The sequence below is a fragment of the Callospermophilus lateralis genome, chromosome 3 (assembly GCF_048772815.1).
Source record: "Callospermophilus lateralis isolate mCalLat2 chromosome 3, mCalLat2.hap1, whole genome shotgun sequence".
Lineage (NCBI taxonomy): Eukaryota > Metazoa > Chordata > Mammalia > Rodentia > Sciuridae > Callospermophilus > Callospermophilus lateralis.
In genome coordinates this window covers 36,604,520-36,617,897 of record NC_135307.1, presented here as the reverse complement: position 1 = coordinate 36,617,897, position 13,378 = coordinate 36,604,520, and the positions used below count along the sequence as shown (strand labels likewise).

General features: G+C 47.3%; 1 protein-coding gene across 1 annotated transcript; it reads right to left on the bottom strand.

The window, feature by feature from the left end:
• Window positions 1-4,016: 4,016 nt before the first annotated feature.
• Window positions 4,017-12,845, bottom strand: Pck2 (phosphoenolpyruvate carboxykinase 2, mitochondrial). Its single transcript, XM_076850038.1, has 10 exons — window positions 12,553-12,845; window positions 10,266-10,511; window positions 9,661-9,845; window positions 9,372-9,575; window positions 8,840-9,027; window positions 8,373-8,535; window positions 7,892-8,110; window positions 5,278-5,415; window positions 4,900-4,995; window positions 4,017-4,632 (listed from the first exon to the last, which is right to left on the bottom strand). Exons 1-10 carry the CDS (start codon window positions 12,579-12,581, stop codon window positions 4,178-4,180), a joined length of 1,923 nt encoding a protein of 640 aa, XP_076706153.1. The 5' UTR covers window positions 12,582-12,845; the 3' UTR covers window positions 4,017-4,177.
• Between the last annotated feature and the right edge of the window lie 533 nt (window positions 12,846-13,378).

Here is a 13,378-nt window from a genome sequence, read left to right as displayed (position 1 = left end):
CACACATTTTTCTCCATGCCTCCCCACCTCATTGATTCTCTGAAGTATCCTCCTCGAGCAGCTTTTGGTTAGTTCCTAAGAACCCATAAGTGGTCCATTGTTCATTTTATTCTTTCTAATAAAAACTCTTCCCAACCTACTTGTATTGTTTTTGTAATCTATTTTTCCCCCCTTTTAAGTATTTCTGCCAGGCATAAAATAAATGCCTTGCTTATTTCCACTTCTGCACCCTCCTAGAATGTTTTATCTGAGGAAAACTTTGTCTCTCCGCATCAAGTTCTCTTCCTCGCAGCTTTGTACTTTGACTAAGTGGTACCACTTTGGCTTATTTAGCTTGACCCTGCATAAAATTTATGTTTTGCATACAATCATTGATAATAGTGGAACATTGGGAACAAAATAGACCCAAATATCCTACAATATGGGATTGGTTAAATAAATTAGGAGCCACATGGTACAAGAAGTGCCTGGTAACCGTTAAAATGGTGTAGTGGGCAGAGAATGGAGTTCAGTGTTAGAGTGCTTGCCTAGCATGTGCTAGGTCCTGGGTTTGATTCTCATCACCGTGAAAACAATAAATAAAAAAGGGATGTTGATTTCTTCTATTTTTATTTCTTGGAGAATTGTGCAAACAACATTAAATTTTTAAAAAGGTGGTAGGGCCCAGGGGTGTAACACGCTCAGTGGGAGTGCATACATTCAGGCTCTGGTTTCAGTTTCCAGCACTAAAGAAAAGGTGGTATTTAGTCCTTCTGGTGTCATATTCTGGGGAATACAAAACCAATATGGCCTTATTTTTGTATTAGAAAGTATAAAAATACCCAGGCTCATTGTATAATTAAACAAATACTGAAATGGAGAAGGCCTTGCATGAAACAGTGACAAAGATGTACCATGAACAAAGGATTATGATTAATATGATTCTAGCACCTATGGTCCAGAAAACAAAACAAAATTTCTGTTTAACTCATCCCAGGGTGTGTGTGTGTGTGTATGTATTTAAGTACTGGGGATTGAACAGAGGGCCTTGCAAATACTAGATAAGTGCTCTCCTGCTGATATACACTCCCAACACCACCACCCCCACCTACCTCAGCTTGGCATAAACTTGGGATTCTCCTGCCTCAGTCTCAATAACTTATTTTTTGATGATCTCTTTCCTTTTCTTCTCTTTACCATTTGCAAATCTAGCTTACACCTGAAGAACATCTTGTTAATCCAATCCTTAGTAATGTAGAACTTATACATTATTGAATAAAACATTAAAATTCATGGTAAATATTTTTAAAAATCATGTTTTAGGACCAAAGTGAATCCTTCTGAAAATTAAATGCTAAAGTAGCAGTATTTGCTAGGTGCAGTGGCACATGCCTGTAATTCCATTGGCCCCATTGGCTTGGGAGGTTGAGACAGGAGGATTGCAAGTTTGAAGCCATAGTAACTTAATAAGGCCCTTACCAACTTAAACTCTGTCTCAGAATTCAAAACAACACACAAAATGTAATATCCATCACTGGATCCATTGATTTTTTTTGTGATCTTGGGCATTGAACACAGAACCTCATGCATACTGGGCAAGTGCTCTACAACTGAGCTATACCCCAGCTCTATTGATTCATTTTTTTTTAATAAACTTTTTTTGTTGTTTTTAGTTGTAGGTGAACACGATACCTTCATTTTATTTATTGTATTTTTATGCTGAGTGTTGAATCCAGAGCCTCCTCACACACTTGAGGTAAGCGTTCTACCACTGAACTACAACCACAGCCCCTGTTGATTCACTTTTGTAGATAAAAGATCTTAAACCTATGAATTAAACCTATAAATGTTCCTTGTGTCCTATAATGATTTTTGAAATGTGTACAAGTACACATGTCTAGAAAAAAAATCCAGAAGCATTTATATTTTGGGGTATATAATGTGTTTTATTCAAAGAAATAAAATGACATCTTTAAAAATAATTACAGGGCTGGGGATATAGCTCAGTTGGTAGAATGCTTGCCTTGCATGCACAAGGCCTGGGTTCAATCCCCAACACCACAAAAAAATAAAAATAAAAAATAAAAAAAAATTACAGTTGTCATTTCTATGATTCTACAGGCCTTCCCTTTCTTGATTTTGATGTTTGGCTTGTTGCTTGGTGAATTTGTAAAGTGATTCTCATTTGGGCAGCCTCTACTCTCCCCAGCTACACTAGAGTTACAACTACAGAAAAGTTTTTATCTTCAGCACCCATTTTAGAATCATTTCTAGTATACTAAGAATCAGACAGTTGACTTCCTGTCTGAGCTGCTTTGGCCTGTTTCCTGCTCTTGAGTATCTCCACTAGGGGGCGGGCTGCACTAGAGAGGAGTGAAGGAAAGCAGTTTTCAATCCCTGACTGACCTGACTTTTTCTGGCCTACTGAAACTTCAACCCCCAGCTTGGTGACCACTCAGAGGTCGGAGAGATATCTCTAGGTGACTTTATATTTTTTTATATTTTCAGTACTAGGGATTGTACCCAGGGATGCTTTACCACTGACCTGTACCCCAAGCCCTTTTCTTTTTTTTGAGACAGGTTTCTTGCCTCTTCAGGAGCTGGGATTATAGGTATATGCCAGTATGCCCAGTTTATCTAGGCAACTTGAAGGGAAAGTTCCATCTTCTGAAGTGACTGATGCCCATACATGTGTTTATACCTTGTTTTCTTCTATCACTCTGTGTAGATGGAAAGGGAGGAATATTATAATTTACCTAGGGACTTAAAATGTGTTGATTAGAAAGCAATTGAGTAATTATGAGATATGCCAAGACTCTCATCTCTCATGTCTTAGGTCCTTAAGAATCAGATTTTTTTTTTTTCGTGTGTAGGATAGGAGCTGCAGATGTAATATAGAAGTAAAAACTCTAGCCCTAATTTTGGACAGGAAGTGGAAATATCAATATGACTTCATGGGATGTTTCATTTTCCTATCTCAAGCCACCAAAAAAAGTCTACTAAAAATCACCAATCCAGAAGCAATGAACACTCTTAGCATATAGATTGTAATCTTAAAATACCATTCTCAACTGAAAGAAACTGGAGCTTTTAGAAATAGTTGATTCCAGGTCTGGGGCAGGAAATATACTAGTGTGGAACAGTTAACCATACCAGATGTGGAAGAATCAAGTAGGAATTATAGAATATGTCAAACAGACTCAGGAGCTGAGCTTCCATGGCCAAAGGATGATTCAAGCATTAATAAAGATAATTTAATAAACACTTAAGTTCATGAGTGTATAATGGTGTGCATGTGTTTATAACTAATTGGTCATCTTTTTGAAGAATAATAGGAAACCAAAAAAAATTTTTTAAAGGTACTAGAGATTGAATCCAGGGGTAGTCTGCCACTGAGCTACATCTGCAGCCCTATTTATTTATTACTTTAAAATTATTGTCATTATTTTCATACTGGAGATTGAACCCAGGAGCACTTAACCAGTGAGCCACATCCCCATCCCCTTTTTGTATTTTATTAGAGACAGGGTCTTACTGAGTTGTTAGGGCCTCCAGGGCCCCGCTAAAGTTGCTGAGGCTGGCTTTGAACTCACAATCCTCCTGCCTCAACCTCCTGAGCTGCTGGGATCACAGGTGTGCACTACCATGCCTGACTCCGAGTCATTTTCATTTTGAGACAGGGTCTCACTAAGTTGCTGAGTCTACCTTTGAACTTGGGATCCTTCTGCTTCAACCTTGTGAGTTGCTGGATTACAGGACTATGCCATCATACCCAGTAAGAACAGATTTGAGAACACTGGAACCACTGTCACTGGTAAATGGAGCTACAGAAGCTTCTGCATGTCTCAGTGGGAGATCAAGAATTTTAGTCCTGGAGACTGCCTTGAGGAACTAGCTCAGGCCTACATCTTTTTAAGACCTCAGGATACATGAGGGCAATGCCTTCTCCTAACAGTTCCTACTTATGTGACCCAGAGGTGAGATTGATGTTAGAGGGAAACCTGTGAAGTAGGTAGGAAATGAACACAGTACAAATGTTATATAAAATAAATGAGCATCTCTTATTATTGGACAGTGTATGGGGGAGGTCTGTGGTCTGGTCTCAGATGTTAACACCAAACTGCTCATATTTTCTGCAAGCCTGGGGCTCCCTTTTCCCAGATGTTGGTATTGTGCTATTTGGCCAGTATGAGTCGGGTCACATTTTGCGCACACGTCCCTCCAGGGCCTCCAGCTCAGCCAACACCTCCTTGGGCAGATCCTCGTTGACCTGCTCTGTCAGATAGTTCCGAATGTCACGAACCTCCTGTTCCCAGAAGTCCTTGGGGAGCGAGAACAGCTGAGTGGTGTCTATGGTTCCAAGGCCACTGAGATCCAGGGCTCCTTCTTTTGGCACCAGCCCGATGGGTGTCTCTCGGCCACTATCCTCCCCTTCTAATCGCCGGCAGATCCAGTCTAGAACCCGAGCATTCTCCCCAAAGCCTGGCCACAGGAATTGGCCTGCCTCATCACGCCGGAACCAGTTGACATGGAAGATGCGAGGTAGCTGGGCTCCCTTGCGCTCCTCCATGCTCAGCCAATGTTCCAGGTAGCGCCCAAAGTTGTAGCCAAAAAAGGGCCGCATGGCAAATGGGTCATGCATGATGATCTTCCCTATGGCAGGAGAAGAATGGGTAAAGAATCTTCCTCTTTTAAGGAGGGAAGGGAAGGGCACACTGTATCCAGTTGGAGGAAGTTTAAAAGGTTCACAGTTCTGGAATGTCCTCAGAGAAAGTGAAGAGAAAGAATGGGGGTAAAGGTAGAAGTAGAAAGAGGTGGAGTCCCTGAAGACTCCAGGGAGGGCAAGAAGATCTGGCTCAGAAAGGGAGACAGAAGGTGATGTGGGCACACATGAGACGAAGCGATGAGCAATGTACTTACCTTTGTGTTCAGCTGCCGCAGTGGATTCAGAGCGCATGGCACTACCCACGAATACCCCATGACGCCAGTTGAAGGCCTCATATACCAGGGGCACCCCTAGAACACCAATGAACAGGGTCACAGACAGCCCTTTTCTTTGGATCCTCACTCTGTCCCTTCTGATAATGACAATCTCATTCTTCTAATACCTCAGCTATCCCATTTTCAGACCCTATTGTTTCCTTCAAATTCTGCATTTACCAGGGAAAAACTCTGGAGACAGCCAGCTACAGTTGGAGATCCAGGCTGAGGCTCCCTGAACTTTAAGTACAGGAGGGACAGTGGACCCTAGTTTAGAGCTAGGCCTTTTACCGAGAAGGCACAGAGTCCATGTGTTACCTTTGGGTCTGCGGCCTCCAAAAATGATGGCATCAATGGGGACACCCTCTGGGGCCTCCCAGGCTGGGTCAATGATAGGGCACTGACGAGCCGGAGCACAGAAGCGAGAATTGGGATGTGCACAGGGTTCCTTGTCACCTGGCAGAGGAAATACAAATACTGTCACTTCCAAGGTTATGCCCACCCCCAACACACACATACGTGTGCGTACACTCTTGCATAATTTCTTTTTGCCTCATAAGCTATCTACAGCCTTATGTGGTAAAGAACAGGATGAAGGGAGCCAGGAGACCGCCCCCAAAAGATCAGATATTTTTTCCATCTGGTACTAAAGATTGAACCCACAAGCCTTGCACATGCTAGGCAAGCACTCACTCTACCACTGAGCTTCATTACCAGACCTTTGTGTTTTTTATTTTGAGACAGGATCTTGCTAAGTTGCTGAAGCTGGTCTAGAACTTTCTATTATCTTGCTTTAGCTTCCTGAGTTGCTGGAATTATAGGTGTGCACTACTGTGCCCAGCAAGGTCTGGTTATTTTTCCATAATGGTGCTGCCAGAGAAAAAGAGTGGAGGAGGAATTGGGGTTCTACAGGGCACTAATGTTTATGCCAAGCTACAGGTACTTGGCATTGACCAGGGCTCATGGGAATAGGGCTAACACTGATGTGAGATTACAATAATCTTTCCCCTATGAACTTTTTTTAAAAAAAAAAAAAAATTATTTTTTTAGTTGTAGTTGGGCACAATACCTTTATTTATTTATTTTTTATGTGGTGCTGAGGATCGAACCCAGGGCCTCACACATGCTAGGCAAGCATTCTACTTCTGAGCCACAACCCCAACCCCTCCCCTATGAATTTTTTATTTATAGGATTATTATTTCCCAGACCTAAAGCAAAAACTGCATTCACTAGGGGAAAAATAACAGTTTTGTATTTCAGACAATTGACTTTCTATCAGCAAACTAGAGATGACAGAACTTCCTGAGCTATCAAAATGCAAACACGATCTGATCTTTTTTTTTTGGGGGGGGTGGGGAGGGAGTACTGGGGATTGAATTCAGGGCCACTCAACCACTGAGCCACATCCTCAGCCCTATTTTGTATTTAATTTAGAGACAGGGTATCACTGAATTGCTTCACACCTTGCTCTTGCTAAGGCTGGTTTTGAATTCTCAAACCTCCTGCCTCAGCCTCCCAAGTTGCTGGGGATTACAGGCATGTGCCACGGCGCCCCACTATATCGGAATTGGTTTCAAAGCTCACAGAATTTTGTTGATTTCCCTAGGCCTGCTTTGAGCCTGACAGAATGGTAGGACTAGAGTAACTCAGAGAGAGACATAGCCTAGGCAGTATAACCTGAGAAGCCCTGATCACCTGGCACCTTTAGGTGCCCTGGAGAGGGCTTAGGACCAAATCAGGCGCATGTGTGAAGTACCAACATGGGCACAGTGCCTTCTCTATTGGAGGTTGCTGGTCAGACCTGGGGAGCAAGGGAGCCAAAAAGTCAACACTCCTACCCACTGCCTCTCCCCAACCTCTGCCTACCTCTCAAATAACAGCCATCCTTCATTAGCTGCCATTGTAGGACCCTAGCACAGGGTATTTATTCTGGGAATTGAAGCTGGGTCTAAGACGCCCTGTTATACCCCTGAATTCAGAGTTGATGAAAGGGTTGCAGAAGTAGCCTGTGGGGAAAGATTAAAGTTTCTCGGATTTCTCAGTTGGATGAGGGGGGTTTAATGATGGTGTTAGAGAAAATGAAGGGCGATTAGACAAGGAAGGTGCCTGCTAGGCCAGCCTGGCAAACTTGAATACAGGTTTTAGCAACCACAAGGTCACCTTCCTAATACTACACACTTCTCTGCTTCTACCTCTTGGTCTCTGGGCTCTCTGACTACAGAAGGCCAGAAAGCTGAAGGTCCAGAGTGCAGGGCTCAGGGAGGCACCTGGGAAATGACAGGGTTGAGAAACTAGCTTCTGGGAAACACTAAAGTGCTAGGCTGATTTAGTGTGGAAGAAGGGTTAGAGTACAGGGGAAGGGTGAGAGTAAAAACACTGACATTTAGAAAGTAAAAACAATGGCCATTATGCAGGGCACAGTGGGAGCCAAGTGGCAGGAGGAGTTGGGCAGAAGAGAGGCAGGCTTCCATATTTCCTAATGCACCAAACTTTATGGATTCTGCTCTGAGTTCAATTCCTTCTGTAACAATTTTCAAGACAGTCCTTCCTCTTCCTCTTTTTTGTTTATTAATCCAGCTTATATTTATTATTGAAAACAGTATATATTCAGCAGTAATACTAAACCCCTTTTATGCATTATTTAGTTCTCCAATAATCTTGAGATCAGTATTTAACAAACATTCTCATCCAAACAAACATTTTCATCCACTGGTGGAGAAACTTAAGGGAGTAAATTTAGCCAAATTCCAAACCAATGATTGGTGGAGTTGGGACATGACCTAAGATCTTGCCTGGGATTGGAAACTGCAAACACTCATAATTTCCTGTGCCTCCCAAAGGAACAGAAGATAGATGGGGGATGTGGAGGAAGATTTGCATCATTAAGGTCTGGGCCCTGGGGACTATGTCATGACTTCCTACTCTACATACCAGGTTGCCAGGGTTTGCCTAGCCAGGAGGTCACGGTGACACCAGGTGGAAGAGGCTGGTCAATCCCTTCCCAGTACACGCCGCCATCACTGGTTTCAGCCACGTTGGTGAAAAGAGTGTTACTCTGGATTGTGGCCATGGCATTGGGATTGGTGGTGGCAGAGGTGCCAGGGGCCACCCCAAAGAAACCATTCTCAGGGTTGATGGCCCGGAGTCGACCTGTCAGAAGAAGAAGTGAAAGAAAGGAAGGACCCACCAGGAAAAGTTGAGGTGCAAGGCTGAAGAAGGTCCTGCTCTACCCCCTCCCTGCCTTGAACTGGACCCTAGATCCAGTGTGGAAAGGCTTTTTGTCTCTGGGGTGGCTGAGTGCAGGTATGGGACAGAGACAGCTGTTCAGGAACAGGTTCTCACTGAAAAAGCTCACCACATTGGAGGGGTCCATAAGAGCCAGAACTGAGATTGTGATCTGAGTGCTCCTCACCTTCACTGTCAAACCTCATCCAGGCGATGTCATCTCCCACACACTCTACTTTCCAGCCTGGCAATGCAGGACGCATCATGGCCATATTTGTCTTGCCACAAGCACTGGGGAAGGCAGCTGCTATGTAGCGCTTCTTCCCTGCAGGGTTGGTGATGCCTAGGATCTGTGCATTGGGACAGAAGGAACAGGCAATCACCAAAGATCAGAGCATGGCCTGCGTGGGGAAAGAGAGCTAGGGGCTAAAAGGGGGGAACAATGTTTATTCATTGAACAGGTGTACTGCTCTGCCACAGACTTGGGTAGCAGTGTTTAGCAACCTGGAGCCAAAGCTTCAAGCATTTGGGCAGAGTCTCTGCACACCAGCTTGACACCTGGCAGGAAGGAGGCAAAGCTAAGGCAGACTAGCCAGGCCCGCCCCTGCCCTGACCCCCTCCCCACGGCTGCCCAGTTCCTCACCAGGCCCTCACCAGCATGTGCTCCGCCAGCCAGCCCTCATCCCTGGCTAGGCGAGAGGCGATGCGCAGGGCAAAGCACTTCTTGCCCAGCAAGGAGTTGCCACCATAGCCGCTGCCGAAGGAGATGATCTCCCGCTGGTCAGGCACATGACCAATCAGGGTTTTCTCTGGGTTGCATGGCCACTGGCTCACCGGCTCCCCTGGGGACAATGGGGTCATAGGACTGCTAGCAATGGCATCAAGAACTGGGTGTCAGGGGCTGGAGGGATCAAGATTTGGCAAACTGAGAAACACTTGGGAGCAGTGGTTGTGCCCAGAATGGCTCAAGCCCCCTGCCTCATCAGCTCTCCTGTCTTTACTAGACAGGAAGACTGACTTTTCTCAACTCTGTTCAAACTGCTCTCCAAACACAGCTTCACCCTTTGCCAAGAATGCTACTCTGGATTTGCAGAGGACAGGTTCTCAGGGTCTGAGAGTGGAGTTTGGGGTTCTCGCTGAGTGCAAGAGGACCTCTGTGTCCTCCCTGAGCAGGGCAGGTACTCACCTTGTGAAGTCAGGGGCTGACCCACAGAATGCAGACACTTGACAAAGTCTCCATCTCCTAGGGCCTGAAGCACAGGTGTCCCCAACCGGGTCATAATACGCATGCTTGCCACCACATAGGCTGAGTCAGTGAGCTGCACCCCGATGCGGGACAATGGGGAACCCACAGGACCCATGCTGAATGGAAGCACATACATGGTGCGGCCTGTGGAGGAAAGCATCACCTAGATAAAGGGTTCCAAACCTGGTCATACCATCTGTGCCCCTGCCTGTGTCCCTGCCCTGGTTACCCTGCATGCAGCCCGGAAACCTCTCATCCACAGCTCGCTGGAACTCAGCTGGGGACATCCAGTTGCCCAGCTGCCCACGGGCCCCACCAGTTGGGAGGGGTACCGTGTCCCGCTGAGAAGGAGTTACAATCACCGTCTTGCTTTCTACTCGTGCCACGTCCTTGGGGTCTGTGCGGGCCAGCCAGCTGGGAGAGAGGGGATTGTCAGGAAGGTGTGGCCAGCAGGTCTCCTTCATTCCCAGAACTGCTTTTTTCAAGTCCAATTTTGTCTATAGTTCTTCTGTTGACTCAATTTTTTTCTATCCATTCATATCTTAGCCCCTTTTTCCAAGGTTTGTCCCATCTAAGAGGAGGTTCCCAAGGCCCTAGTCCTCTGGTAGACTTTATCCTTGGCAAATGACTCCTGAATTGGTAGGGGCAGGGACCCAAATAATTTTATTTGTATTAACTTCTTTCTTTAATACAAAAACATCAATCATTCCTAATTCCCATTCTGTTCCTTCCATTGGGAGGTCTAGTTCAATTTGATTTTGTCTTGATAAACTCAAAATTGACCTTAATCCAAGCAGCTGCCCCATCCTGAGGGGTGCTGAGCTCAGGGCTTACCAGTTATTGTACTTGGGAAGTTTTCGGATGAGGCCCTGCTGTTCTAGCAGGGTCAGTGTGGCAGTATTCTCAGCCTCAGTCCCATCACAGATGTGGATGCTCTCTGGTTGGCACAGGCGGGCACTGTGCTCTACAAAGTCTCGAACTCCAGCAGGCAGCTGGCCCAGATCTCCACTGACCACACGCAGGGTCTGGATGCTGCGGCATGATGACCAACACCAGGGGCTCAGCCCATGCCAGCTAAGCCTATAAGAGAAGAAACAGGGAGACAATAAGCAAATGTTTTCATGGAGGGTAGACAAGTGCTTGGGGGATAGCAGGAAGCATGTTTCGGTGCAGGCACAATGAAGAGCAAATTGTATGTGGTGTGTGGGATAGATTCAGGCCATATGCATCCTGTGACCTTTATGAGGTTTAAAGAGGATATCTCCTGGTCATCAAAAGACAAATATGACCAAATGAGCATGAAGGTACACACCTGGCTGTGGAAGTATGTGTAGGCATGCTGATACATAGTCCACACCCATATTTTACTATGTCTATGTTTATAAATGAGCAGGTGCCCTTTGGCCCAAGTGTCAAGAAACTGCCAGATAAGTTGCATGGGTCTAGTGTTTAAATTTCCAGGCATGGTCTTTCCATTCGCAAGTATAGTTTTTGGAAGTTAAAGTGGCAGCTGTTTTTATTTATTTATTTCTTCTGATGTGAATGCTGTAAGACTGTGAAAGCCTCAAGCAAAAGGCCCCACTTTGTGAGAAGATACAGGCCTTTTCCAGTGCCAGGTTCTTAGATTGGGGCTCTTACACAGAGATAGGGGACTGGATGTTGGGGTTCTAGGAAACAGATATGCTGCTGCCTACCTGTGTCAACAAGGGTTACATTAAATGTTCTTACTAGACAGGTATTTTTGAACTATGTGAAAGACTGAACACTGAGGTATGAGTGTTACTAGCTGGGGTTTTTGCCTTGCTTCATAGAAGGGCAGGGTCCCTGTATTGTGTGTCCTGTCATGCCCCTGGGACAGAGAGAAGCAGGGTCTGTTCTGATTGGCTGGGATCCAGGGTGGAGTGATCCAGAGAGAGCAAAGGCCAGAGGAGTTAGTGATCTTTTTCTAAAATGCCAAGGCCTGGCCCACCAGAAGCCCATCACTTACTAGGATGGCCTGAGCCTAAGCCTCCCCTGGCTTTCTTTCATAGAAACCACATGCCTAGAGAAATTTTGGGGTTGGTAGTAGAGTGGAACATCAGATGGCAGGAAGCTCAGACTCAGAGACTTTAAGCCTGGGGAAGGGAGAAAACTCAGATCATGGATGTGGGAGCTGGGGTGGTTTCCAGCAGTCAGAGCAGGATGGATGCCCAGTGTGGCCTACTGGCAGGGAAGAAGGGCTCCTGGGACCTGGGTCTATTGCTGCTTGGGAGAGTTTTCCCTGCACATTGATTTTAAAGGCACAGTCTTCGGGAGAGCTTTTCTTGTTTGGAGCCTGGCTCTGGTTATCTCTTGTGAGACCCCTACATTCTCCTCCAGTCCCCTAAGAGGGACCTTTTTCTTATCCTCCAATAAACCACCCACTTGGCTGGTTGGGGAGAACGGCTGTGGGAGAGATATGGGATCAGTTCGGACAAAAGCTAGGAAGAATGGCGGGGGGGGGGGGGGCGGGGGGGGCGGGTGCGTCCATAGAGAAGAGAGGAGGCTGTACAAAGAGAGGACAGACAGGACAAGACTGGAGCTCCGGGCCTTCACAGAGGAAGAAGCCAGCCATGTAAGAAAGGAAGGCAACTTGGCCCCATACTCCTGTCTGGCTTCCCTCCCTCCCCAGGACCCCGGTCTGTCTGGCAGTGCTGGGCTTCCCGCCAGGTTCCAAACCCGGGAAGGCTGGGAATGGATGTTTGCCTTCTACCTTCTTTAGGGAGCTTTGAGCTCAAACCCCATGGGGCTCATGTCCCTTGGCCCCAGGGTGCTACTGCTTTCCACCACACCCTGGGGCGCGGAATGAACCCCGTCAGGGGTCTGAAAGTTACATCCGGGAAGGAAAGGCAGCTAGCGGAGACTGAGCTCCGCAGGGGCGAGCGAGAAGCGGAGGAAGTTCTAAGAGTGGCAGATAGAGATGGCGCGGGCAGACAAGCGAAGCAGGTGGGGGAGGAGCGCACCAGAACCTGGAGACCCAGTGCGGCTGGCTGTAGGAGGCACGCGCTGCGCGTGAGACCTGCATCGGGAACTAGGAGAAGGCAGCCTGAGGCGGGGAGCGCAGCGGGAAGTGCGAGTGGGCCCCAGGCTGGGGGTCACTCACCGCAGGCCGGGGCGGTACACAGCAGCCATGGCACCTGGGCGGAGGCTGCGGGGTGGCCACAGGAACCGTGCGGAGTCGGGGAGATAAGGAAGGCGGGGAAGGAGGGAGCGCGTTGGAGCGAGCGGGAGTCGAGGCTGGGCAGGAGGCGCTTAAAAGGGAGGCGGGCAAGAGCAGGGGCGGAACCTAGCAGGATCTCTCCGCCCCTACCGCAGCCCCGCTTCCTGGGCCCTGGACTCTGGGGCTTGCGACCCCAGGTCCTCACCGTGGTCCCAACCCAGCATCCAAGCCCCCAAGCCCATCTCTCCCATTGGAGGACTGGGTTTGCTCCTGGGTCCCGCCTACGTCGAGGCCCCGCCTCCTGGCCAGCCACGTTGCCCTGCATATGATGTAACTCCGAGGACTCTTGCTCCCGGGAGTTAGCGACCGAGAGACTCTGTCACTAACCGACAGATTGGCAAACAAGCTAGGAATAAGGGGTGAAGCCAGAGGCGGGAGCCCACGTGTGTATGTGTAGTGCGTGCTGGACGTGGAGAAGCTGTCGGGTTGGGCATTGCCTTTCCAGTTTTTCCTGGGGAATGGACACTCCCAGCCCCAGGCTTTTCTGATTTCTAAGACCAATGCTGAGGTCCCCTTAGTCCTCAACTCCTAAAATCCCCCGTTTCTTTTCTCCTGGTCAGTGTTCCTTTCTGCCTTACTACAAAATGGTGGTGCCTCTCCACCCCAGGAGTTCTTCCTTGGTCTTCTTTTCACACTCCCTTGTGGGGTCATTCTTTTCACATTCCCCCAATAACTCATCTGATCCACCCAGCCTACCATAAAGTCCTAG

What these genes read in the sequence shown, in the direction of transcription:
- Pck2 (XM_076850038.1), bottom strand. Translation starts at nt 12,581, where the DNA reads ATGGCTGCTGTGTACCGCCCCGGCCTGCG. An exon ending in CTTCCCAAGTACAATAACTG is followed by an intron (nt 9,846 to 10,265) that starts GTAAGCCCTGAG and finishes CCTCTCTCCCAG; the next exon opens with CTGGCTGGCCCGCACAGACC. An exon ending in TGCGGCAGCTGAACACAAAG is followed by an intron (nt 4,633 to 4,899) that starts GTAAGTACATTG and finishes CTCCTGCCATAG; the next exon opens with GGAAGATCATCATGCATGAC.